Source organism: Anabrus simplex, chromosome 14 (assembly GCF_040414725.1).
Source record: "Anabrus simplex isolate iqAnaSimp1 chromosome 14, ASM4041472v1, whole genome shotgun sequence".
NCBI lineage: Eukaryota > Metazoa > Arthropoda > Insecta > Orthoptera > Tettigoniidae > Anabrus > Anabrus simplex.
The window spans coordinates 74,066,196-74,093,799 of record NC_090278.1 but is presented as its reverse complement, the minus strand read 5'-3'; the positions used below and the strand labels follow the sequence as shown (position 1 = coordinate 74,093,799).

At 40.2% G+C, this 27,604-nt stretch overlaps 1 protein-coding gene across 1 annotated transcript in view; it reads right to left on the bottom strand.

The window, feature by feature from the left end:
* The window catches only part of Cdep (Chondrocyte-derived ezrin-like domain containing protein), a 510,959-nt gene that overhangs the window by 39,973 nt on the left and 443,382 nt on the right, over positions 1–27,604 (bottom strand). The window contains exons 12-13 of the mRNA XM_067158544.2: positions 13,343–13,439; positions 3,846–3,960 (exon numbers count right to left, since the gene is read on the bottom strand). Of these exons, the coding sequence (XP_067014645.2) occupies positions 3,846–3,960; positions 13,343–13,439 (212 nt within the window). The remainder of the gene's footprint in view (positions 1–3,845; positions 3,961–13,342; positions 13,440–27,604) is intronic.

Below are 27,604 nucleotides of genomic sequence, written 5' to 3'. Positions count from 1 at the left end.
TTAATAACTGCAATGGACCAGCCATTTGATATGTTTTACTTACGCTGGTCACGCAACATGCATTGACAAAAATACTCTCTTAACTGGCGATATGAGCTCTGGCAGTCCACTTGATCGTAGTGAGCTAACCCTGACCCGGGGTATGAAGTGTGTTGACACAGATAAGAAGGTAACAAACTACAGCTCCCTGCAAGATTTACAATTAAAGAAGTGCAGATGTTTTATGTTTCTTGGGAGTATATGAAACCTCACATCACCATTTAAAGGATATAATAAATTTAAAAGAACAATGAAAAATCTGTTTTTATTACTGAGCAGGGTTATATTAAATGCATACCAGTAACTAAGATGTTTAATATTTAGTATAATTGTAAATATTAATGGTGAATGTTCCATAATTTCAGATTGGGTGTTCACTAACTGGTGATGGCTGACGAAATAGATCTTAAGATTATAGGTGCACTGAAGATTGTGCTGTCATGGGTTGAACCTGGCCAGCGTGCAACAATATCCATGATGCGCAGATTTTTACTGCAGACTGCTTGAACATTATAGGAAAAGTACGATTTTCTATTTCTGTATCGTTCTGCATTTTCACCACCCGGAGACTGAATCTTCACGTGTGTCCCATCAATGCATCCTATTACAGAGGGAAACCCAGAAATGGCAAGGAAGATTCTTTTTGATGCTGCAATTTCTACTGCGTTTCTTGGCATGTTAATAAATTAGTCCCGCAAAGCAGCAATTCGAGGGAGCATCTTCTGCAATATGCAACATGTCATCGATTTATGTAGGTTAATGTCATCACCGAGTAAAATTTGGAAAGCTCCTGTTGCCAGAAATCTAGGGTAATCAGGATTTGATTTAATGAACTTACAGATTGGTTTCGGTGTGTTTCAGGTCTAATATTTTGACCAATTTGATGTTCTAACATCATCACTGTCCGTTTTATTAACTGTACCTCATATGAAATTCGGTTTCATTAAAGTGATCGAATGGATTTTTCAAAGCCCTGAACATTCGTGGCATTGATAGAGCACCCAAAACAGGCAAGTCATCTTTGACTGTAACGGACTCGTCATATCACCGGCATCTACTTCAAAGAAATTCGCCATGCACATAACCCTCATTATTCTATTACTGTTATGGACTCACCTTCATCACAATAACACGCTGTATTTCTCTCTGCAACTGGGACTCGATAACCTCATCGCAAATATTTATTGAAAATCATGTACTCTCTACGGACCTCAGCTCTATTCATCTTCACCATCTGCTGTCAACTGACCACCTTCTTGCCTGCTGACGTCGCATGATACTGTTTTGTTTGCTGCGCATGCTCCCGTAACATCGGGAATATTCTGTATGTGCCTCTCACAATTGTTTCCCCTCTACTCAATCATATATAAACCAGACTTTTCTCCGTGTTAACTGAGATGGACCTTAGCCTGTGTGGAGGGTGGAAAGTGAAATATCGTCTCTGTTATCATGGAGCTGCGCACATGATTGCCTTTCCTGTGTTAGTGCAACGAACTTCGAGATGAGGTATGACAAACATTTCTGTTCCTTCTTTTAAATTTGGAATTTCAGAAGGACCAACTTTCCTTTTCTAACATTAATCTGGAAGCATGGCATTTCCTAACCAAGACTTTACCTTCTTTCAACCTACGAATAATGCCAAATTATGAACTCAGGTGCAACTTTCTCTCGAGCTGTGCGTGTTCAAGTGTTCAAGGTCTAGTGCCTCGCGAGTCCCATGCATGTTTACGCATGAACTGTGGTTCGGATTCATGTTTAAATTATGCGAGTTTGAATGAGACTGTCTTGGAATAGCCTCCTTGGATTTACCGGGACTTCCGACGGGTCGATGAACTTATTAAACACGACCTTGTACGTGATTGACTGTAATGGATGGAGTTCCTATCAAATGTTAATTTATTTCTGATCATTCTATGGACTTCACTTTGGAGGATTTTTGTATTGTATCGTGTTCCTTTTTTGAGAATGTAACTCTAAAACATTTTTTTTGTATTTCCTGCTAATCTTATTAACTTGTCGTTAGGTAGGGATATTTTCCGTTTTTCCTGCTTCCTCTTTTCCTGGTTCTTTCTCTCTTATTTTCTCTCTTGTAGGTTTCATCTTGAAACAAATTGGCAAGCTTAGAGCTTAATGGTTGGGAAAGTACCATCTTTGTATAGTTTAGTGGTTTTTTCGAGGAAATTTGTGGAGATTTCGGTTTGATTAGTTTCAATATATTTGTCATCAAAATTTATTGTGGTTTTCTCTTGTTTTCTAATCTCAATCCATCATATTCCTTACTTGATTTGCCACTCTGTTATTCAGGGCTCATATGCACGATGCACGATTTCCACTGCGCTATTTCTTTAGTAGGGCGAGAGTGCGATCTGTCTTGCTGTTCGAACTACCATTATTACCACGGCCTTTATTTACCCATCTGACGTAACTGGATGGTGCGAACTGTATTAACATACCCATCTTGAAACTTCCCGGTGTTGTGAATTAAAGTGGACCTTGCCCTATTTTTTTTTTTAATCTACCATTACATGACGACACAGAATCTGATGACGAGGAAGATGAAGATAATTCCATATTGCTGATATAAACTAGTATTGTAATACTGCCTACAATACTAGAAACGCAGGATATTTACCATAACGTAAAAAAAGAAAAGAAAGCATGTAAACACTACAATGAATGACTGTGAATATATTATAATCAGTTCATTGTCACTAATTTTTACAAAACTAATATAAGACCTTGTACAAAACAGAAATAAAGTGGCACTGCATATCGGTACTTGTTGGAATCAGTTCTAACATAGAGGTAACTACAGCTTTAGCTGCAGTTATTAGTCACTGCGCAGTTAACTGTGAAGAAGACGGTAAATGTTGTTTCGGAAATTCATTTTAAACATATCATCATGTTAAGTCACTGATAACTATGCATCTACAGGTAACTGTCATTACAGAAACAAACCACAAGTCTTCCAGTTTATTGAAAATAACTGCTGGAATTTAATTTTTTAATTGTGACAAACTTATTCCAACAAATTGTACTTGAATGGATTCTCCCACCCATCTCTTGTATCGTCCCTAATAGTTTGAGTATAGAATTCTGATACCAAAACCAAACCCTATGGTGCAACAGCCCCAAAGGGCCATGGCCTACCAAGTGACCGCTGCTAAGTCCGAAGGCCTGCAGATTGCGAGGTGTCATGTAGTCAGCACGACAGATCCTCTCGACCGTTATTCTTGGCTTTTTAGATCGGGGCCGCCATTTCACCGTCAGATAGCACCTCAATTGTAATCACGTAGGCTGAGTGGATCTTGAACCAGCCCTCAGATGCAGGTAAAAATCCCTGACCTGGCCGGTAATCAAACCTGGGGCCTCCAGGTAAGAGGCAGGCCCCTACATCACGGGGCCGGCTGAATTCCGATATACCCTGTATAAAAACAGAGCGTGTAGTTCCGCATTACTGTAGATACTGTGATCACAGTCATGGGACCTACAGTTTTATGTGGAGTCCACACTACAGGGATGTGATTTTTCATTTTTAAAATTCCACATGCGTTGGCTGAGATTCAGACCATGGTTATCTTGTTGGGAAGAGAGGAATTCTGCGACTCTGCTTTCACACCCCCTCCCCCTCGATATATACTGTATACTGGAAGAGAAAAACGAAATATATGAATCAAGCTGACGTCTTTGAGGAATACACACTGAAATATAACCATCCTTCTGAGGAGTTAAATGTTTCATAACATCCAGGCTCCACCAGAGAGAGAATATTCATAAAAAATGTAGACTCTAACCATCGGGCTCACCTTCTTGCGCACCTCTACCTCGCCTTCTGTCACTGCCTTTTGATTTGGTGGCATCTCCCCCTTGAATCCCTTATTCAGGGACAATTCCAGTGACCTCGTCATATCATGATCCGTGCTGAAAAGGGAAAAAAGTCATAAATAATCACAGTTAACTCGGAAATAAGCAATAATTATCAGGCTTTTAAAATTTAACTCCTCTTTGATGAAAGTCAACAAGCGCTGGCTCATTCTGGGATGAAGTTCTGCTGTGAGATGAGAATGATGACAGAGGGTGGGTAGAGTGATAAATAGAGCCCGGATTTCCATACACTATCAAATCTCAAAATTCATGCACTATCATATGGCAAAACATTCACAATAAACTGGAAAATATGCACTATCAAAATTCAGTTCCTTTGAAACACTGTACAACAACTACCATAATTTCTCCAAACTGTTTTGATTTAAGCTCATCTGTTTATCAGCATATTCTTAAACACAGAAAATGACCTTTCTACATCATAAGAAGTGACAAGTGCATAGATTTGGGACAAAGTGAGGTCAAATTGTACATCTTTTGCATGTTCACCATAATGCGTCTTATATAAATTTGACGAATTCAAAGTCAGGATTTGAACGGATCACTTTGTTTGACGTATCTCTAGCTGCCCCAGCTACAACTCTGTGTGTGTTACGTCGAACCCGAAAATCTACTCGATAAAACGGAATTCGTCTGATAGTCACACAGGTGATGACTTTTATTATTTTCCACAAACTTAAAACTTTATTTACATCGTTATTTCTCGTACAAAAACAAAAACTGTTCTCAAAACCAAAGAGTACAAAATCTGGTGGGTGCATTCCATTTAGTCTCTGGATGTAACCTTTTGGTTTTCTTTATTCCCCTGTTAACAGAAAACCAAAATGAACCAATAAAATAATCTGACAGTCATTTCACCTTCACAGTTTAACAAGACAAGAACTTATCACAAAACTTAAGTCCTATATCGTGCAGGGAGTTTCACCAAACGTCCACTTTTCGTTTTCACTTCATCTTTTACAGCAGAAATAACACTTTCTTGCTCATTATCTCCATCATCTTCCACGTGTAAGGTATCCTGCGATGAAGTAATCTCCAGTGGGTACAAACGTTGAATGGGCCTGATGATGTCCCGCCCAGCAGTCTGCACTCGAACCACTCTTATGTTACCATCTTTACCAGGAAACATCTCAATCACTTTACCAAAGGCCAATCGAGTCTTTTCCTTTGATCAGAGCCTACTAACACAATGTCACCAATCTTTAGCATCCTTCGATACTTTCCTTTAACTTGCGGATGTACTAAAAGGCTCAGGTAATCATCACGGAACCTTTTTCTCAATTCCTCCCGTAAACGCTGCAGGTACTTGGCCCGTCTTCTGAGATCAGTCTTGTCAAGGCGATCCAGATCAGGGACTCCAATCGACCGGTTGTCCTGCAGGAACATTGCAGGAGTCAGTGGCACTAAGTCGCTTGGATCCTCAGACAGGTACGTCAAAGGCCTAGAATTTACCACAGACTCCACATCGCATAAGACAGTCAAAGCCTCTTCGTAGGTGAGAGAGGCTCTTCCCAATGTCCTCTTCAACAACTTCTTGACCATTTGAATGATCCTCTCCCACCATCCACCCCACCAAGCAGCCGTGGGTGGAATGAATTTCCACTGGATCCTCCTTGAAGATGTTTCCTCTTTTATCTTATGCCAGTCCAAAGAGTCAAAGGAATTCACAGCTCCTGTGAAGTTGGTCCCATTGTCACTGTATATAACTCTGGGTTGTCCCCGCCTTGCAATAAATCGTCTAAGTCCTTGAAGAAATGCTTCTGTGGAAAGGCTTAACACCAGATCAATATGTACAGCTCGATACACAGCACAAGTAAACAACAAAATCCAAGCTTTCTCTCCACCCCTTAAAATCAGCGGCCCAGCAAGATCAACCCCACTGACCTCGAAGACGGACGAATCTTTCACTCTATCTTCTGGCAATGGAGCAGGTTCTACATCAATTTTCTCTGACTCAAATCGTCGACATTTGACACATTTTGTGATCACCCTTCGTACTGTCTTCCGACCTCTTAAGATCCAGTATTCTTCCCTTAATATTCTAAGTAACACCCCAACACCCGCATGAGAATATTGTATGTGGTAGTCTCTGATTAGAATCTCTACAAGTTTGTGACTGGAAGGCAGAAGAATGGGATATCTAAAATTTTCCTCATCTTCTCTTTGAACAATTTTAGTCTTCAGCCTCAGAAGACCATCTTGGTCCACAAAGGTGCAAAGGGAGTTCAGTCGTCGTCTTTCAGTTTCTTCCAGAACCCCTGTCTGGACAAGATGCAGGAGCCTTCTCTCCGCCTGTGCTAGTTCTGAAGCAGAGAGATCACTCCCACTTTCACAACTGCTACGTTTCAATGATTTTCCAACAAATCGCAGTATCCATCCTATGAGCCTGACAATTTGAAAAAACTTGGAAAGTGACACAGTACATTACCCTTACAGATCTTGGCAACATGACCAGGTTTCAAGCACTGAAAACAATACCCTGCTTTCATCAAAATATTCTTTCGTTCCACTAGAGTCATCTTCTGTGCCCTGAAGCACTCTTTGCTCTCATGAGATTTTCTGCAGAATACACATACATTTCCAAGATCTTTAATGTCTCCTGTGAACAGACTACTAGCAGTGGCCATGTTTTCCACTTCGTTTAACCTAGGTTTCTGCTTTGTAGGCTTCTGATTTGCTGTATTAAATCCTCCTTGGGCAAGTGCTACCCTCTGTTCACCTTCCACTTCATTCTTGAGGAATACAATCAGTTGCGAGAGTTTGTCACAGTATAAATCCTCGGTAGAGTCACTAACAGAGTGATGGACAGAATTTCTAAGCCATATTCTCAGCAGGTCTTCTGGTAGAGATGACTCAACTAACGGAAACAAGAATGCTGCGTACTTGTCAGCAGTCATGCCCAGAGATTCAAGGGATCGAAGGTGGGATTCTAAGCGATCGTAGAGCTTTAGGAGAGTTAGTCTTTGTGTTGAAGAAACATTTTGAATCACAAGTCCAAGTAGTTCACGAACATAAAATTCTACGAGTAATTCTTCTTTTCCAAATCTACTTTTAAGGCACTGAACTGCACTATCATAATTTTTAGCTGTTGGAGGGAAACTAGTTACCACCTCCCTAGCTCTACTTCCTTCAACAGTACATTGGATCAAATATTGAAATTTATCTTCCTTTTCTATGTCTGAGTCGTCATGAATTCGACGAAACTGACTCCAAAACCCTAACCAGTCCCTAACCTCTCCGGAAAATTTTCGAAGTTCGATTTTCGGCAGTTTGAGCTTTTTCTGCGAGAAACCTACGAAACCATCACTCGATATTTGATTTCCTTCATTTGTACGTTGTGTTAATACAACACACTCCATTCTCCGACGAGCTTCATCTACTTTATCACGATATTCATTCACTTTGTCGTATTCATTTGTGTATCGTTCTTCGTCACTGTCGTCGAGAAGCACTTCTAATATTTTCTCATCGGCATCCTTGAGTTCATTTTCTAGTCGTTCTAGTTTAGTAAAATGCAATCTTACCTTGTTGGGGTCTGTTTCCGCCATCACCGCATCGTATGTTTTCGTGAACATCGCACGTATTGGTTTTCGCGATTTAGTCAACTTATCCATTTCAAATTACTGCTTTGTTCACGTCCTGTCACGGTCGCCACTAATGTTACGTCGAACCCGAAAATCTACTCGATAAAACGGAATTCGTCTGATAGTCACACAGGTGATGACTTATTATTTTCCACAAACTTAAAACTTTATTTACATCGTTATTTCTCGTACAAAAACAAAAACTGTTCTCAAAACCAAAGAGTACAAAATCTGGTGGGTGCATTCCATTTAGTCTCTGGATGTAACAGTGTGATCATTGCAGACACTTTCAAATGTCCTCAATAACTGATAACGATTGCCTGCTGCGATAACAAAGACGAGTGAGAGTTCCGGGTAGGAAATTCCAAGATAACAACCGAAGAGGGTTCAGTACAAAACCAAGGTTTGTAAGCTGCTATCTCAGTAATGCGGCATCACTGAAGTGTGATACAAGTTTTGTTTTGTTCGTCCAACATAGACAAAAAAATGAGTCGTCAATGAGTAATGCACAATTTAAGGTTCAATTTATAGCGATGTATAACTGGGACACCTTATTCCTAAGAACTACAGAGATCGAAGTGGGGACTTCCGGCAATGTTAACTCAAGCAACAGATAAGAATGTACTTGGTTAATTGGAATATAGGACCTCTACTGTATGTACTAACATTGGTTGTCACATAGGATGCCAGGAATATATTCTCTCTGTCTCTCAATAATAGACATACTGTATAACGTAAACAATGGTCCCAAATTCTGCACACCAACATTCATAAAATTCAGTATATGCATTATATATGTGCCAAAGACAGAAGAAAAGTTACATTATGCAATGTTAAGCGTCCAAACATTTGCTTTAAATCCAAAATCTTCAAAATATGCATTATGCATTAATTTTCTCCTAAAAAAAGCCAAAATATGCTAACATGCAGGGAAAACGAACGGTTATTTGGAATATTTACAAAGTTTGAGAAGTGTAACCAGCTTATTTTAAAACATGCATTTGCATGTAAATCCAAACTCTAGTGATAAGTGATTGCTGAGAGACATACTAAAATAGAAAGGTAGCAGAGGTGCTTGGCTATTCCATGTTTGTGCAGAATTTCTCTCTTTCTTTCTTTCTTTCTTCCCTCCTTCAGTTTTTTCCCTCCTTCAATAACCATCATGAGTTGCACAGTTGCCTTGGCTGATCTCGACAAACATTCACCATCTCCTCCTGTCTTCAGCTTTTCCATGATATATTCCTGAATGGACCTTTCTCTTTCACATCTGATTTTACTGTCTCTATCCAGCATTACCTTGGCCTTCCCCTTGGTCCTTTTCTTTGCAGATTACAGTCAAAGTATTTTCTGCCAGGTCTCTCGCTGTTCATGTTTTTGACTGCCTTCACACGTACCACTTTGCAACCACACCACAGTGGTTGGCTGTGGGCGGTCTCGAGCTCTTATGGAATTGCAATGTTGCTTTCACACTTACCACACACTGCAGTCAAGTTCACCCATGACACGGTCGCATCTGTGGACAACATCACCCACAAAATCATTGCTGGCAGTGGTCGAATGCAATTCACATGGGCGACACGCCAACAACAAGCCAGTGATAGCACAGCGAACCTCGCGCACATCCACTCACTTCAGTTGTTCCCTTCGTTTCCAGCCGAGGATACATATTTCTTCTCTGTTAATTTATTAATTATTACTACAGATTTCTTTAGAAAAAACTAAATATATAACAAACATCAAAACAGCCCCTCGGTACCTGAAGACAGAACACGGTAAAATAGAAAGAGTTGATAGCTTTAAGTATTTGGGTGAAATAGTGCAATTGAAAACAAATGAAAGAGAAGCAAACAACGCCAGATGGGAGAAAATGGCTGCGGCTTTTCGTAGGACATATCCTATATACAAGAAGAAAATCATCTCCAGACGAGCTAAACTAAGGCACTACAACACAGTGATTAAAACGGAATGTCTTTATGCTAGTGAATGCCTCCAAATGACAGGAAAAGCGGGACTGAGAGAAGCTGAGAAATTTGAAAAAAAGATAATTTGCAAAATAATGGGTCCAAAGATTGTGGATAGACAGTATAGGCTGCGAGGAAGGGAAGAACTTTACCGAGACAATGAAAGGCTAACTGAGTCCATGAGAAAACGGAGACTTAAATTCTATGGGCATTTATTTAGAATGGATGAGAAGAGACTAACGAAAAGGATTTTCACAATACTAGACAGCAGACCTAAAGTGTCGGACAAATGGTTCAGGGAGGTGAGAAAGGATCTCAGACGGGTGGGATTGAATTCAGAAGACATCTCAAACCGAACAAAGTTGAGGTCAGTGATCGACAGATTTCAGGGATTCCATGACGAACCAAAACTTAACCGTGAGTGGACGGAAGAAAGAAGACAGGCTGCCAGAGAGAGGATGCTGAAGTTCTGGGCTGTGAGGAAGGATTCCAGAAACATGTAACTGTTATCTAACGTGATCTCTAATGCCCGTAAATGAATATATAACTGAATAATTAAAAACTTGGCATTATACAGTCTTAAAGACTGATACAGTAAATGAAACTGACTTGCTCCTGTTTTCTACAATAGGATGGATTCAATAAACTCTATTTCAATGACGCCATCTTTGCTGAAGTAACAAAAGCAACAGTAACACTTCCTCTTTGAAACCCATTTCAGTACTGTGTACTTACGGGTGTAGAAAGATCAACTGTCACCACAGCTGAACCTCCATCCTGCAGTTGCAAAGTGGTGGATGTGAAGACAGCCTTAGTTTTGCTCCGAATTCTGTATCTTGGATTAATTATTTAACAAACAATATGGTTATGCAGCTCATAAGAAAACAACTAGAAATAACGAAAACCACCAAAGAAAGGGCCATAATATTCCTAAAGAGAAATATCATCCAGAACAACTCATACCATGCCAATGGCCATAGTAGCCGTGTTGAAACACCGGATCCCGTGAGATCTCCGAAGTTAAGCAACATTGGGCGTGGTCAGGAGTTGGATGGGTTGCCACGCGCTGTTGGTGGGGGGTAAGGGAATGAAGGAGCGGAAAGGAACTGGCCACCCTACCGCACGTAAACTCCGGCTCAGGAACACCTCTGCGGAGGTTCGGACCTGCCTTCGGGCAGAATAACCCTTACATTACCAACACATACCATAAGGAAAAGTCAAAGGAAGAACATGCTTATTGTAAATATCAATCAATCAATCAATCAATCAATCAATCAATCAATCAATCAATCAATCAATCAATCAATCAATCCAATCCCTACTGATCTGCATTTAGAGCAGTCGCCAAAGTGGCAGATTCCCTATCTGTTGTTTTCCTAGCCTTTTCTTAAATGATTTCAAAGAAATTGAAAATTTATTGAACATCTCCCTTGGTAAGTTATTCCAACCCCTAACTCCCCTTCCTATAACCCTTTCGGACCGTGTACGCACAACTGTGCGGGTTCGTATTTTATTTATGTCTGAGCTTATTTGACGTTTTCTTGGCGCTAGACCGCACTGCAGTGCTTGTGCGGGACACGTAGCATGTACTTCAGCTGTTTTCATTTATTATTTGACCACCAGGGAGAAGGAAGAAGAGTTTAAAAATACAGTTCATTAGCAAGATGGCGGGAAGCAGTAATGCCTAAAGTAAGTATTTATGTATTGCATTCATATTAATCTAGAAGCTTTACTGAATATCAGAAGTGTGTAGATTGTGTAGCAAACATCAATTGTGAACTTTCAACATCGTACGTAATACCATGAGGTTTTGAATGTTGATACGCACATATGTGCGGGCTAGGTTTCCTTACAGCCAATGCATGCAGGAGTGCTGGGTGCTGTCGCAAAAAGGACTGTGAAAGCAAAACTCATACTCTACATGAGAAATGTAATGTATAAGATTTTAATTGTTTAATATTGTTCCACACTGTAAAACAGAACATTTGATCATGTACATGTGCATATTCACATGTACTGGGTTGAATATTTTTTATTTTTTATTTTTTGCAGTAGTGAATGAAGTCCTGACATGCACAAATGTGTGGGTTCTGTTTTTCAGCCGATAGTTCTTATTTTATAAAATAAACTGTAAAAACATGTATTTGAGAGCATTTTAGTAAGTTTTTGACATTTTAGCACCTCCAGATTTCATTCAGGTCTGACGACAAGCTGCTGCTGCCAAAAGGGCAGTAATATCAAAACTCTTCTTCAATGTAGAAAATGTAACGTTTACTTGTGTTTGAACGAAGATTTAATTGTTTAAAATTGTTCCACACTGTAAAACAGAACATTTGATCATGTACATATGTATATAGCATTGAGGTAACTTTTCTTTTTTGTAAGTAGTGAATTAAGTCCTGACACGCACAATTGTGCGGGTGCTTTTTTTTTTTCAGATGTTAATTTTTATTTTGTAGAATAAACTAAAAATATATGTATTTAAGAGCATTTTAGTCCGTTTTTGACGTACAAACAATAATTCACACCGCCAGTTTTCTTTCAGGTCTGAAAGGGATAAACAAATATTTGCTCCAATTTGTCCTCCCGAATTCCTACTTTATCTTCATATTTTGATCTTTCCTACTTTTAAAGACACCACTCGAACTTATCTGTCTACTAAGGCTCTGGGTGACTACTTGTTTCCTGGTTAGGAAACCTACAATAGTGGCCCAATACCCATCAGCTGACTTACTTAGAGCAGCTATTAACAGGAAGGCCTGGACCAGACTGACAACCAACATCCCCTGGGGACATGTAACTTCAAGAAGAAGAAGAAGAAGAAGAAGAAGTAGTAGAAGAAGAAGAAGAAGAAGAAGAAGAAGAAGAAGAAGAAGAAGAAGAAGAAGAAGAAGAAGAAGAAGAAGAAGAAGAATCCATGACATATCTAGTCCATAAGATATGAGAAGTTCCGAGAAAGAGATAAGGAGAAGAATTTTGCTAGGATGAGTAGGTATGATGAAATTAATTAAGACCTGGAAGAACAGGGAAATTACTAATAATACAAAGATCCATCTTGTTGAAACCCTTGCCTTCTCTGTTTTCTCATATGGTTGTGACAGCTGAATCATAAAGGCTTTGGACAGGAAACACATCGATGTCTTTAAATTATGATGCTGGCATGGAATGCTACGTGTGCTTTGGACCACAACAATAACCAATGTGTCAATATTTCAGGAGCTGAAGATTTCAAAATGCCTTCTCGTGTCAATGAAAGCATACAGCAGTTCTTTGGACACTTTGCGATATGACCTGCAGAAAATCTATCATGGAATGGGAGGTTGATGGCAGTAGACTACAACCAGATGGACAGGACAAGTGAAGACCATCATTGGTTTATGTTTCCAATGTGCCCTATGGAAAAATGATAATCATCAGGGATGGGTTTCTTTTCTTTACGTCGCACCGACACAGGTAGGTCTTATGGTGACGATGGGATAGGAAAGGCCTAGGAGTGGGAATGAAGCGGCCGTGGCCTTAATTAAGGTACAGCCCCAGCATTTGCCTGGTGTGAAAATGGGAAACCACGGAAAACCATCTTCAGGGCTGCCGACAGTGGGGTTTGAACCCTCTATCTCCGGGATGCAAGTACACAGCTGCGCGCCCCTAACCAACTCGTCCGGTCATCCGGGATGGCAAAGCTACAGCAGAGATGTAACCAACAAAGCCAGTGGGGTCACGACACTCAATAATGAGTAAATCGATTTGTGTTGATGATGAAAATAACACTGGTTTTGACAGAACATCCTGCATATTAAAAAGGTGGTTAGACACATCAATGTAAAGGAAAAAAAAAGTAATAATTTTTAAAAGTGATGTAAAATTATGTTGTACCTGGCAGGTGATGTAATTTCGCCATTGTTTCTTGAGTAATGATTCATTACTGCTGGAATTGGGGTGGAGGGAGTCGAATTCACTGAACCAGGATCTCCTGAAAGAGAAACATCAAAACATTTTGTCAGTCTCACTAATGTTGACATAAAAATCAAGAACTACAAAAGGAAAATATATGAAAATATTGACTGTTTTATGACAAGTCATCACAGGCACACAAAATTTATTGAAATGAAATGGTAAATCATACAAATCATCAACATGCGACAATGCAAAGGTCAGCAAGATATACAGATTTTCAAGACAAGTATATCACAAATTAACATAACCCATTTGATACTTTTAGCTCATGCTACGAGTTACATTTTCAGAGATTATCACCTCTACTAGAGTGAACTAGAGAGTCTTATAGTGGCCAAGAAGACTATTAGACTTCTTGAGGTGATAGTCCCAATCTAGATTCCAACTGCAATGGTACCGATGTATATGGTATATTCTTGGCCATGTTTCTATGTCAAGGCCAAGCCCAGCAAGGGTATGCTGAATACGTGCATTTTCATAATTTGATACTGCTGTGTGTTGCAAAAGACACACCTTCATTTGGCCTTCAACACATAATCATAAACAACTTGTACAGATGAACACAGAATATACTGTATATTTTCCAGGCCTTTAGGCCTCTTATGTCAACTTGTACAAAGATGATAGATTATGCCACTCTCAAGTGTAAAACAGGCAATTTGGTTAATTTGATAAACAAATTAGTATCTAGACTTTTGAATTTTGATGTAAATCTTCTGGACACCCTAGTAGTGGGCTGGGTTAGTCTGCATTCATCAACAACTGGTTTATCTTGAATGAAGAGACGCATAAGACTAGCAAAACACAAGTACCTTCGTGCCAAGGAAACCTCCTTCCACGTGGCACACGCTCGACACTGATCAGAAACTGTGCCTGAATAAACCTAACATCAGTGACAATACAATATAGTACTGCAACAGCTCAGTGAGTTAATGTAATTTCCAATCCCTCCATTTACACTTAGGGCTCAAATACCCAAACAAATTTTTAAGTAATAGCCATTTAAAAAAGGTTTTGCCTATGTTACAACATTCAAAAAATTATTTCTTAATTTTGTTTTTTGTTTATAGCCCAACTACAGGAGTACATTCTGGTGAACGAATTTTGTAAATATCTGCATTCCAGATACTTCATTTTAGCAGGCAATGAAAGGTCAATGTGTTAGTGCATTTCCAATAAATTTTATCACTCATTTCTCATAAACTACATTTTTCAATTCAGTTTCCCCTCATAACTTCTAAACTACGTGGCAAATCTTAATGATATTTTACTTGTATTCTTGGGCATAATGTCTATATAACTGACTGGAATTATGTGCCTAGGGTTGATCGTTGTTCGCACAAAAATTATCAACATACAAAAAATTGTAACAAAATATGTTATATTCAAGTAGCACAAAATTAAAATTAATAATTATGGAAGTGAATGGTTTTGTAGCTGTGGCTTAAGACAGTACAATTTTTAGAAATGAAAATACATTAATAAATGGTCCTGCTGTGAAGGAAACTGTAAATATCAACAGTTAAATGTGTATCATTTGAATAATTAGTGAACCGAGCTTGAGAGCTGCAGTCGCTTAAGTGCAGCCAGTATTAAGTGTTCAGGAGACAGTGGGTTCGAACCCCACTGTCACAGCCTTAAAGATGATTCTCTGTGGTTTCCGATTTTTCACACCAGGCAAATGCTGAAGCTGTACCTTAATTAAGGCCATGACCGCTTCCTTCACACTCCTAGGCCTTTCCTCTCCCATTGTCACCATTAGACCTATCTGTGTCGCCGTGACGTAAAGCAGCTCGAATTAGTGAATACAATAATATCTATGCGATTTCTGAAATATGTGATTCTATTGCAAAGACACAATATTTTTCATTTAGGTTGTTACATTACTGTACATGTAACAGGGGCTAAGATAAAAAGTATAAAATGACCAATGTTTGAAGGTTGTAACATGACTATCCCCTTTACTCTCCATTTTAACCTGATGTCTATTGGGTTTATACCCAATATTTGCCAGCATGACAGGACTGATGCACTGTTAGAAAAGTAGTGTTATGTCCAAACCAGTTAAAATAGTAACTGCAAACAAATGTAAGTTACCAATACCCAAGATATAAAGAATATTAACAAATAGGTGGAGAATATTTATAAATATGTTCCGTTAAGTTGAATACTTAACACTTTTTTCCAGATAGCAATCCTGAATTTACGTCTTTATACAACAATAACAAAAACAGCATTAAAACCTTTAACCAAGAATTAAGCGACCCCATGCACTCTTAGTCCACACAGAAAAGAAGAAAGCTGGAATTACATGCAGATCTACAGATTCAGCAAAAGGGTTTCTAAAAAGAGATTTTGCACCCATTGCACTGATCTCAGAGAGAGAGAGAGAGAAAAAAAAAAAAGATTCCATAGAACAAGTCGTGAAATATCATTATTCTCTAACATTCCATACATCTATACAATCAACACATCTGTTACCAATTTTAAAGAACCATTCAGGAGTTTCAAGCCATGTGGAATATAAGAGACAACTATCATCATCTTTTGAATTGAGAAGAGGCTGTATATCATGTTGCTATTCCAAGAGTTTCAATTATAGGGAAGATAATATGATTTTTTTTTTTTAAATGAGAATACATAGTACGTGCCATGGCTGCTTGGTTAGTGATTCATACCAACAGTCTGTTACAGGGAAGCCATTTTCATTTCAATTTTAACTTAGTTAACATATAATTTTAAGTTTTGGAGTCTGTCAATACTATTGTAAGATTAAGAAATTTTAGAAAATACACGGAAATGAAAACATTCAATTAATAACAGAATGACAAGTGTCCTTCTTGAAAGAATATTATCAGACTCTAACTCAAATCACTTTTATTAGGGTATATGTTTTTTCTACATTATTATTAAGTGATTATTATGAACAAACGTGAAAACATTTCATATTAAAATTCTCTGTGTTCAATGGCTCAATAATTTATAAGTAATTGTGGAAATGATTTTAAGCTTAATTTAATCGCACTCCAGCTATTGCACATTCTCTTATCTCAGTTGTCAAGTCAGGACTCCAATATGCAATCGTTGGCTCCATGCCAAGTCACTGGTCTCGCTGCTAACTCTCTGCTTGTCATACACCGATGACTTCATCAGATTTTGGATGTCTCATTGTACAACTCTGAATTCATGAAGCACAATGTTTCACACTCCTTTAGCTTTTGTTTACACTAACTCTTATCACTTCACTATTGCACAATAAGACACCTGAAAACTAATTGATGTCACTGGTGCATGACAAGCGCATAGTTACCGACAAGATCAATGATTTGGCATAGAACCAAGGATCACACATCGCAGTTCACACTTCGCAAGTGACAACTGAGAGAAGAGGACATGCAAGGGCTCAAGATCAATAAGATAAGCACAAAAAGATCTTCACAATTATTAATTATTGTGGTGGATTGCTATCTTGAATGACTACGCCTTTAGGCAGGGCAATCCAATCTGGCTTCCTGTTGCGGGCAACGTCATCTATTAGGGCCTGCCCCGCTTGCTTCAGTGAAAACCAGTCATGCAAGCCTGAGGCCCAGGTCAGCTCTCTTGACCACTACTCCGTGATCTCCTTTTGGTCCTTCCTGGCGGCACCAGAAACTAATAGAAGGTGGAACTAGAGCCTTTGATATTCCAAAAGATCCAGAGGCTTCTCCTCATCCGAAGAATCTGGAAGGGCTGACTCCCCTATAAAAGGCATGACTTAACTAGTCCCAGTAGTTCAGTGTGAGCTCAGTCAATCTGTCAGCAGTTGAGAGCAAGCAGTTCGATTCTGTGAAGATAGAGACTAGGAGTGAGTGCGCATGCAACACAAGTCTCCCTAGTCTGTTTGTGGTACAGAGTTCGCACTCACATAAGGCAGTCCTCTGTTCGTAGCCTCATGTCAATCAGCTGCACTGTTAAGTCAGTTAACACGCAGCACTCGCTCCTCGGCGCAGTCCTCACATAACTGAACCTACACAATCACTGCACTGCTCGCTCTCAACTGCTGACTGACTCAGCTCACACTGAACCGCTGAATGCCTTTTATAGGGAGGGGGGCAGCACTTCCAAATTCTTCAGACAAGAAGTCCCCAGATCTCTCAGGAAATCGAAGGCTCAGGTTACACCTTCTATTCATTTCTAGTGCTTCCAGGAAGGCCCAAAAGGAAGCCATGGAGTCGCGGTGAAGGGGCAGCCCTGAGCCTCAGGCTCGCCTATGACTGGCTGTAGCTGAAGCGAGCAAGACGGGTCCTAATGGGTGACGTCATTTACGACAGGAAGCCAGATTGGATTGCTCCTCATAAACGCCTAGTAATACAAAATAGTGACCCATCACATTCAATGTTTTCATTTCCAGGTATTATCCAGTATTTCTGAATCTTGCATTAGTTTTAAGAGACTGAAAACCTATTCATGACTCCAATATTACATGTAGAAAGCAGTGTAGTTCCATTTATTTTTATTTTTTTTAGTTTGCACCATTATCACAACAGACAGGAAATGTCCTTAAAGTTCAATTATGAGCCCCCTCAGTAACATTACTGAAAGTGGAAGCAGATTTTTGATATCTTTAATGGTTTATGAGTTATTTGAGGTAAACATTTTTGCTGACTGGCTCTACACACTGATCGGCCAGAACATTATGACCAACTGACTAATAGCCGGTATGTCCACCTTTGGCATGGATAACAGCGGCGACGCGTCTTGGCATGGAAGCAATGAGCCCTTGGTAGGCTCCTGCAGGGAGTTGGCACCACATCTGCACACATAATTCACCTAATTCCCATAAATTCTGGGGAGGCGGGTAATGAGCTCTGACACTACGTTCAATCACATCTCAGATGTGTTCGATCAGGTTAAGATCTGGCGAGTTGGGGGGCCAGCACATCAATTGCAACTCACCACTATGTTCCTCGAACCACTCCATCACACTCCTGGCCCTGTGACACGGCGCATTATCTTGTTGAAAAATGCCGCTGCCGTTGGGAAACATGATCGTCATGAAGGGGTGTATGTGATTTGCAAGCAGTGTACAACACTTCTCGGCTATATGGTGACTTGCACAAACTCCACTGGAGCCATGGATGCCCACGTTAATGTTCTCCAGAGCATAATTGAGCCACCGCAAGTTTGTCTCCGTCCCACAGTACAGGTGTCAAGGAGCTGTTCCCCTGGAAGACTACGGATTCACACTCTATCGGCATGATGAAGAACGTATCAGAATTCATCAGACTTTGCAACGCTCTACCACTGCGCCAACGTCCAGTGACGATGGTCATGTGCTCATTTTAGTCGTAGTTGCTGATGTCATCGTGTTAACATTGGCACATGCATGGGTCGTCGGCTGCGGAGGTTCATCCTTAGGACTGTTCGGTGCATTGTGTGTTCAGACACACTCGTACTCTGCCCAGCATTAAAGTCTGATGTTAGTTCCACCACAGTTCGCCGCCTGTCCTGTTTTACCAGTCTGCCCAGCCTACAACGTCCGACATCTGTAATGAGGGGTGGTCACCCAACCCTTCAACATTTGGACGTGGTTTAACTTTGGTTTTGCCACTTGTTGAAGACATTCACTACAGCACTCTTCGAACACCCGACAAGTCGTACAGTTTCTGAAATGCTCATGCCGAGCCTCTAGGCCACCACAATTTGCCTCATTCTACACACAGACAGCACTGTGAATTCATCTGACTAGCCGTCATTCCTCGTCAGGTGACACTGCTATCGCCTGGACGAGTTTATATCAATAATAGGTAGGTGGTCATAATGTTCTGGCTGATCGTGTATCTTGTTTCAAAATATTGTTTTTACTGTGATTCGACCACTGAATCGGACTTCAGAAATGGAGCTGCTAACATCAGTAAAATACAATTGGGATGGTAGTACAGTACCTCAGAACTGGCTTCTAGCATTTAGTTCCTTTGGAAATTCAAATTTTCAAATGGTTCTTCTAAAAATAACTTATGTCCTAAATTATTATAAAAGGACAAGATGATGACTAAAAGATAGAATGACTGCTCTTTGGTAACCCGGAATTTACAAACACATTTCATGGATGAGCAGCAGACAGTAAAACTTACAAGTTGCTTTGAACCTATCATCATACCCACCACTGAATAAATTTTTTTTAGTGGGGGGGGGGGGGGGGCGCGCGAGGGGGACTTGTGTCTAAATAGGTAGGAGAAAGGAACAAACAAGTGATAAATAAAGTTATACAGTATATACAAAAGCAGGAACATTTAATACGATACTGACAGATTAGCATCAGAAGAGAGAGCAACGGAATGAGGAGGTAATGACTAACAAATATATGTAAGGACAAGGGCAAGGACAATTGCCATATCTTATCTTCTCATCCAAACCAGTTCACTGACAGTACCCAACAAGCTCATTCCTCCTTCCTGGTTTCATCTGCAAGGTGGACATCAACATTCATTGAGGGGACATCTTAACAGACCTTACAGTATGTTGTGGGAAGTAAGAAAGCATGATAAAGATACAAAAAGAGAAGAGAAAAAAAAGCTAGAGACATCAACACTGAAGATCTGTCAAGATGGCCTCTTGGCGAGTGTAGATAACCTCCCTTCTGGTGAAACAAATTTGGTGGAGGCTGAAAAGCCTGGAAGAACTGTCATTGATCAGGAGGGTCCCGATCAAGTGGCATATGACAGTGTAAGAAGATGAGGAAATTGTCCTGACTTTTTGTGTCTTCATGTTTGTCCTTATCTCCCATTTTTATGGCTTCTTACAGTGAATTTCTCTCATCGGTTGGCCGGCAGATGTGCCCAGCTCCCGTTGACTCATCACTTCCCATTACACAACTCAGCGACAGCACGGGAATGCCCGCACTACGCAGTTCAGGTCCGTGCTTAGAACGTGTATTAAGTGTTGATCTGTCACTTCAACTGTTCTCGAATTGTGAATTGTTACTTCGGGATATCATTCTCATAGTCCCTCCACGTGTATTCACGGTAGAGGAAAGAGTATTTATGTACAATAATTATGAGAAGTCATTAGCCAATTTGTAACACAATTTCCAAGTGTACGCCCTCCACAGAGAGATCATGCGGAAACTCGCAAACATATTGAGAGGAACTGGTTCATTACCCGATAAGAAGCAAAGTGTTAAAAACATGTAATTAATGAGGGAAAAGCAAATGAAATCACAGTAAGACAAGAACATACGCCTACAAAATCCCTGAGACGACTTGGACAAGAAGCCGCGGTTTCAAAGAGCTCAGCATGGCGGACTACGAAAATGTTATAATATACTCAAACCATCTTTTGATGAACTGACTGACACTGACTGTCGAAACTGATATTTTCAGCAAGACTGCCTCTGCACATGCAGCTAATGACACAAACTTAATTGAGGAAATTTTTGAAGATCGTGTTATTAGCATGAACTGATGGCTATCACGGTCCCCAGATTTAATTGTTCATGACTTTTATTTATGGGGGATCTTGAAATATAACATGTATGCAAGAAATACTCACACGTTGGACGAACTGAAAGAACATTATCCAGAGAGAAATAGACTCAATTACCGAAGACGAACTTATGCGTGTGAATTGGAGATTCCTACGACAATGCCAGAAATGTGTGCATGCAGGAGGAAAACCTTTCCAACATTTCCTGTCATAAGGTATGAGCTTATTTTCTTAATTCTTATTTTCTTCATTTTAATATACTAATTATATGTCACGCACAGATAAAGTTAGCGAGCGGTGTCCTTGTTGCTATGGTGCAAAGTAGGGAGTGATGAATCAACGGGAGGCAGATAAGCTGGGCACGCCTGATGGCCAACCAATGAGAAAAACTCGCTCTACTACAATGCTGACTTGCCACTGCCTTTATCCTACCATATGTTTCTTTTCATGTTCCTGCCTTCTACAGAACTACACAGGCATCCCAGTCTAACAATTCAGCACATAAATGATTGAATGCCATGCATTTATACAAAGATCCAATACTACCACCTATTCTATTCTACTTCTATGTTTCTCTATAACACAACGATTAACTACATAGCCTATCAGCTAAGAGCTGTGTACTCACCAAATTCCAAGTTAGCTAGCATGAAAAAGAGAAACTGAAGGAAGGATAGGGTGAGGATTGCAGGTCAGAACCATCACAAATGTGAAATTCAAATCAAGTTAAAATCAAAATATGATAGTCAATGTCGGCAAATATTTCTTCTTCACTATACCATTTACAGACTAAGTAGGCTAGCCTCAGACTTGAAATCCCCAGATCACTTGGGAAATCGTAGGCTCTGGTTACACCTTCTATATTTGTTTCTGGTGCCACAAGGAAGGCCCATAAATCATGAGAAACTAGCAACTGATTGCCACATATCCCAAAGATGAATATTCTGCAAGATCTACATGGGAAAGATTTTGCTGGACGAGGTAACCACGTCTGAACAAACTGGTCCAAAAGAATATCTGGAAGATGTGCATAGGGAGCGAACATATCATTACTGATGTCTTGCACTTGCCTAAAACAGGTACAGTATAATCTAAAAACTTGTAATGAAATGGTAAAATGGAAAATAACCCATTGGTGCAGACTTATGGAACAGTTCCATACGCCAGCATTTTGGATCAAAAGCCGACATACAGAATGGTTCCATCTGAATATTCAAAGGGTTGTAGCTTGCATGACAGACAAGAGATGGCTCTTGATGTACTTACAGTGTATTCCCAATAGTTTACAAAGCATTTTATTAGAGAATGCACCCATGCACAGTCCAAGGAATAATACACTTAAGAAAATGGAAATTGCAACACCGTGAAAGCACTGGTTGTTTGTGTTGATTTTCAAGATATGGAACGATGCCATGTAGGTATGTAAACGATCAAAGTTTCAGACCCATTGGATTGTTGCTACAGGTCCCTCCACGTGATTGGTCGCGGAGGAATCAACTCCAGTATACGGACTCTGGTGTAGCGTAGTTGACTTGCAATCTGTGCGGTGAAGTGTTCCCCATCAAACATGCCTCGACGACAGAAGAGCACGCTATCAACAACTGTCGCCGTTTGAGAGGCTTGGATAATTGGGCAGTGTGAGGCTGGATTATCGCTAAGGACTGTCGCTGCACGTGTTGGCCGACAGGCACCTACGGTACAAGGTGTATGGCAGCAGTGGTCAAATGAAGGTACCCACACTTGTAGACCTGGCACAGGCCAGTGCAACAGACAACTGTGAGAGAGGATCGCCGCATCATTCGGATGGCCCAGATGGAACCCCATGCAACAGCGAAAATTCAAGCAGCTGTGGCACTCCACGTTACACAACAAACAGTTGGCAATTGCCTCCGTGCAGCTGGCTTATGAGCCCGTGTCCCTGCAGAAGGTGTTCCACTGAACCCACCACAGCGATGTGTAAGGCTGGCCTGATGTCGAGAAAGATCGACGTGGGTCGAGGAATGTCATAGGGTCGTCTTTAGTGATGAATCGCGCTTCTGTCTTGCCCGCAATGATCGCCGGAATCATGTGCGCCGATGTACCGGGGAGAGGGGCTGCCCAGATCTTATTGTCGAGAGACACATAGGGCCAACACCAAGCATTATGGTCTGGGGAGCTATTGGCTTTAATGTGAAATCACAATTAGTGCTTGCTGAGGGCACTATGACTATTAAAATTGAAATAATTGATAAGGAGATTCCACCTATTCAATACCAAAGAATAAGAAATGTACTGAATAGGTGGAATCTCCTTATCAATTATTTCAATTTTAATTGTGATATTCTTCAATACGGAACAATGAAATTTTTAACTTTAAAGGCACTATGACTGCTCGACAGTACGTTGATAGGGTACTCAATCCAGTGGTTGTCCCTATGGCGGCGAACATTGCTAATGGGATGTTTCAGCAGGAGAATGCCCGGGTTCATACTGCACGCATCTCCAAAGAAGCTCTCCACAACATCACAACCTTAGAATGGCCCGCCAGATCCCCGGACCTCAGTCCTATTGAGCATGTGTGGGACATGATGGGTCGACAACTGGCCAACCGTCCTCAGCCACCCACAACTCTGGAACAACTGACCCGTGCAGTGCAGCAAGCAAGGGCCACAATTCCTCAGGAAGCGATCCAGGGCCTTATTGACTCCATGCCTCGACGAATTCATCAATGTATTGCAGCTCGTGGTGGGCACATCCTGTATTGATTGTTGTCCAAACTTGCGGTCAGAAGGGCCTGTAATTGTAATCATCGAATCACAACCGAACACTCGTCCTGCATGTTCAATTGCAGCAATTTGGCACCACTCCTTCTGGGTGTTGCAATTTTCATTTTCTTCAGTGTATATAAAAACGAAATGAATATTGAAATTTGTTGCATTATAAACAAATATGGTAGCTAGTGAGAAAGATACTTGAATGTGATTAGAAAGTGGCTAACGATGACTACAATCAAGATCACGGAAACGTTCCCACTCCATCAACAGAAAAGAAACAACACCCCTCCACATCCTGTAATGTGTATACGACGGGGGGGGGAGAATTAGATCAGAAGTCTGTTGGTTTGCGCAAAATGTGGTGGAAGGTTACTTCAAATAATATCACACTATCACCTCTCAAAATGAGACCGTGTGTACTTGTAAACATTAGATGCAAAATTCAGGATCTGTATTCACCCTAAAATAGTATAGTGTGACAATGTAGTACTGTTGTGTATATGGGACTATTTCCATTTGTATTGTCACCCACACTATGTCACGGAAATAAAGTACAGTACCTAACAAAAGTTTCAAGACCACCAGCAAACTTCTGGTCTTACATTTATGGTACAAATTGGTCTGCAAATATTTTTTGGCTAATTTGCATTGATATACAACTTATGAAAAAGAACCGCTGAAATATCAAATGAAGTTAATGAATTATCATTTTTGAAACTTTCTCAGAACCTATAAAAGTATCTCGCTCTTCACTGAACTAGAGAAGGTATTACGGCTACTTATTTTTATCTAAATACCTATCCAATAGAGAGTGTATTTCTGCAAAAGCCAAAGGATGAATGTTGCGTACAAAGAAGCAGATAAAATGTTTATTGTTGAGGCTTTTTTACTCTGTACACAAAAAAAGTTTCTCTAACTTGCTTCTTTTGCTGAATGTACATTAAATCCATAATCTAAATAAGCCTTAGGATGTCTCTGAAAAATGATACATACTGTACATACAAATCTAACCTAAATTGTACAATAAGTTTCTCGTTGCCAGAACACAATGTAAATCAATATCCCTATAATCGACTGCCTAATTTGATCATGGGAAGAGTTCTAGCAGAAGGCTATATAAGTTTACAATCTTAATATGACTGATGTCAGTAAAGAAAATGTGTCAAGTGATAGAGCTATGCAAAGCAGATAGGATGAGACTAGAGAGCTTATCCTGAGGTGATACCTCCCAAGTAGCGTTAGTCCACCAGTTCGGTGCACATTTTCGAGGGGCGTGATTCCGTGCCCGACTTACAGCGTAGGCTTAATCGTTGGACAGCTCCTAACAGCCTGCCTGTCTCTTCCGCCTGCTTGCCTATATACTGTATATATCGCAGGCAGGCTGATGTCACAGTCTCATCAGCGTGCTGGCTGAGAAATATGTTGTGTTCTCGAAGACTCGCCATGTAGCACGCTGACTTCAAACAGGTGAGGCGGCACCACAACAATGGAAGTATCACAGGGTCTTTTTTTTCTGCATTTTTTACGACCCTCACTTCAGACAGTGACTGTAACGCCAAAGATAAGACGCCAGCCAGAGATAATTCTCCATCTGTAACATTTACTGAACCCTGCAATCTGTTGAACGAAGCCTATACAATGTGAGGAGTGCAAATTTGGTGACGGTAGCTCATTCCAAAGATTTTACAAGCATTTCTAAACATGGTGTTAGTTTTTATTATTTAGGTGTGAGGTTTCAAAAAGGACATCCCAAGAAAAGAAAGACCCAATGATACTTCCGTCTTTCAGCAGTTATGACCTATACCTTCGATAATTTAGTGAGCAGCATGGTCATTTCAGCTATGAGATAAACAAGTACCACTCAAAACCAAGATGACACTGTATAAACCATACTACACCCCTATCCTCACATACATCCTGGAAACCACTACATTAACAAGAAAGGACAACTCGAAACTCCAAGCAGCAGACATGAAGTTCCTACGCACAATGATCCAGAAGACCAGTTGACATTTGACAATTAATTCAACTTGACTCTAGTCTGCCCTATGACTATGAGTCATGCTCATGACCACTCAAAAGTACCTGTTTTATGATGGGAAGAACGGGTCAGTATTCTCTCAGTTCGTATGGCATCGTTGCACAAGACTTCAATCATATGTGGACAGTAAGTGAGCCCACTGACACAATAACTAAACCAACAGTATGCTGAATCAGCAAACCAGTGGGCTACTGTACATCTCGGGTAGCCTATACAAAATATGATGATTTAAAATATCCTCTGCTGATAGAAAAATACATATTTTCAAAAATTTCTCAGCGAGTTGGACGTGCGGTTAGTATAGCTATGCGCTTGCATTTGGAGGTTGGTGGGTGCGAATCCCACCGTTGGCAGCCATTAAAATGGTTTCCCGTAGTTAACCCATTTTCACACCAGGAAATGCTGGGACTGTACCTTAATTAAGGCCATGGCTGCTACCTTCCTAATCCCAGACCTTTCCCATCCTGCATCGCCAGAAACCTTCGATGTATTAGAGAGACTAGCATTTTTTTTAAAGAAAGGAGTTCACGGTATGAAGACCAGATGGCAGCAGCGAGCATTGAATGCTGTTGCTGCTGTCTTACCAGGACATACTACACAGATGCAGTAGGAGCGGTGACTCTAATGTGCTGTGAATGGGATCACTGTATCGATTCAGTAACGTGAACGGAATCAAATTAATCAATTCAGTAAAATGAATCAAATGTCCCATCACTAGTCACCAGAAACATGCTGCTTTGAATATGAGTAAATCCTGGATTTTCTTCCAAGGGGGTAAGGCGAGCAATCCAACCAGGTGGCATCTTCCCAGTCTGCTACAGTCCACTCCCCAATGCCATCAGTACCTAATGGGAGGCTTTTACCTTGGCTGTCGTGTCCCCTATGATACCATGCTTTACGGGTTACTGTTTCTATGGCTCTAACAGAATAATTGAAAACTCATCAGTACTCAGGCTATGTGAGGCATCATTATAATTTGAATACAGTATAAATCAAGGAATTTCACCAAACTCGTTATGCTCATAGTTATAAAAGTACTAATTAATATCAAGTTGCCTTCAGTCTGAAGAATTCGGTTTTCAGCGTGATCTGAATCACTGCTTTCCGAGTTATCACTTGACTGGTAGTAATCTTCGTATGCATTTTCTCTTTTTAGGTCCACATTCTACATCAGACATATCTTCAGGAATGTCATGCAACAGATTCAGCAACTGATTGTTTACAAGACAGTTTTACCATACTGTGACAAGCTGACAACTGATAACACTACCAGAGATGCAGGGGACATAATTCTCGTACAATTCGTAATATATCCGAGTTCCATTGTTGTGTTTTTGAACATTACCATTGTTGATAGGATAATTATAAGTAGATGATTATATCTCAACGAGAGATATTTGTTATAATACATTTTATTATAATAATTCAGCACTCAAAATGACGGTAGTAGGTATACCCATTACTAGCGCCCCATCCATTAATGCAAAATTAATTATATTTAATATGGATTTTCCTGACCACTAATCGGGAAAAGTCACTGCAGCTGAGTTTAGAAAATGTGTAGCAGTCATTTTGACTGCACCGGCAGTTCTAGTATTAGCATGTTAAGCCATAAAATATTTTGCAAGACCAATTTGTACAATAAATGTAGGACCAGGAGTTTGTTAACTGGTTTTTTCTGGTGGTCTTAAACTTTTGTTAGGTACCATCACTCCACTCAGATTTCATTCAGGTATCATAAAGTTTGTTGGCGATTTTAACACTTTCACTACCAGCTGCCTGAGCACCTTGCCACGGCTGAGGCCCAGCCATTTTTTAAAAAGCCATCTACTTGACAGCTGAGTTCTACATTTCTGCATATTAAGGACATCATTATTTAAAAAATTTATAAAAGACTTAACATCACTTTCCTCCCTATTTTTA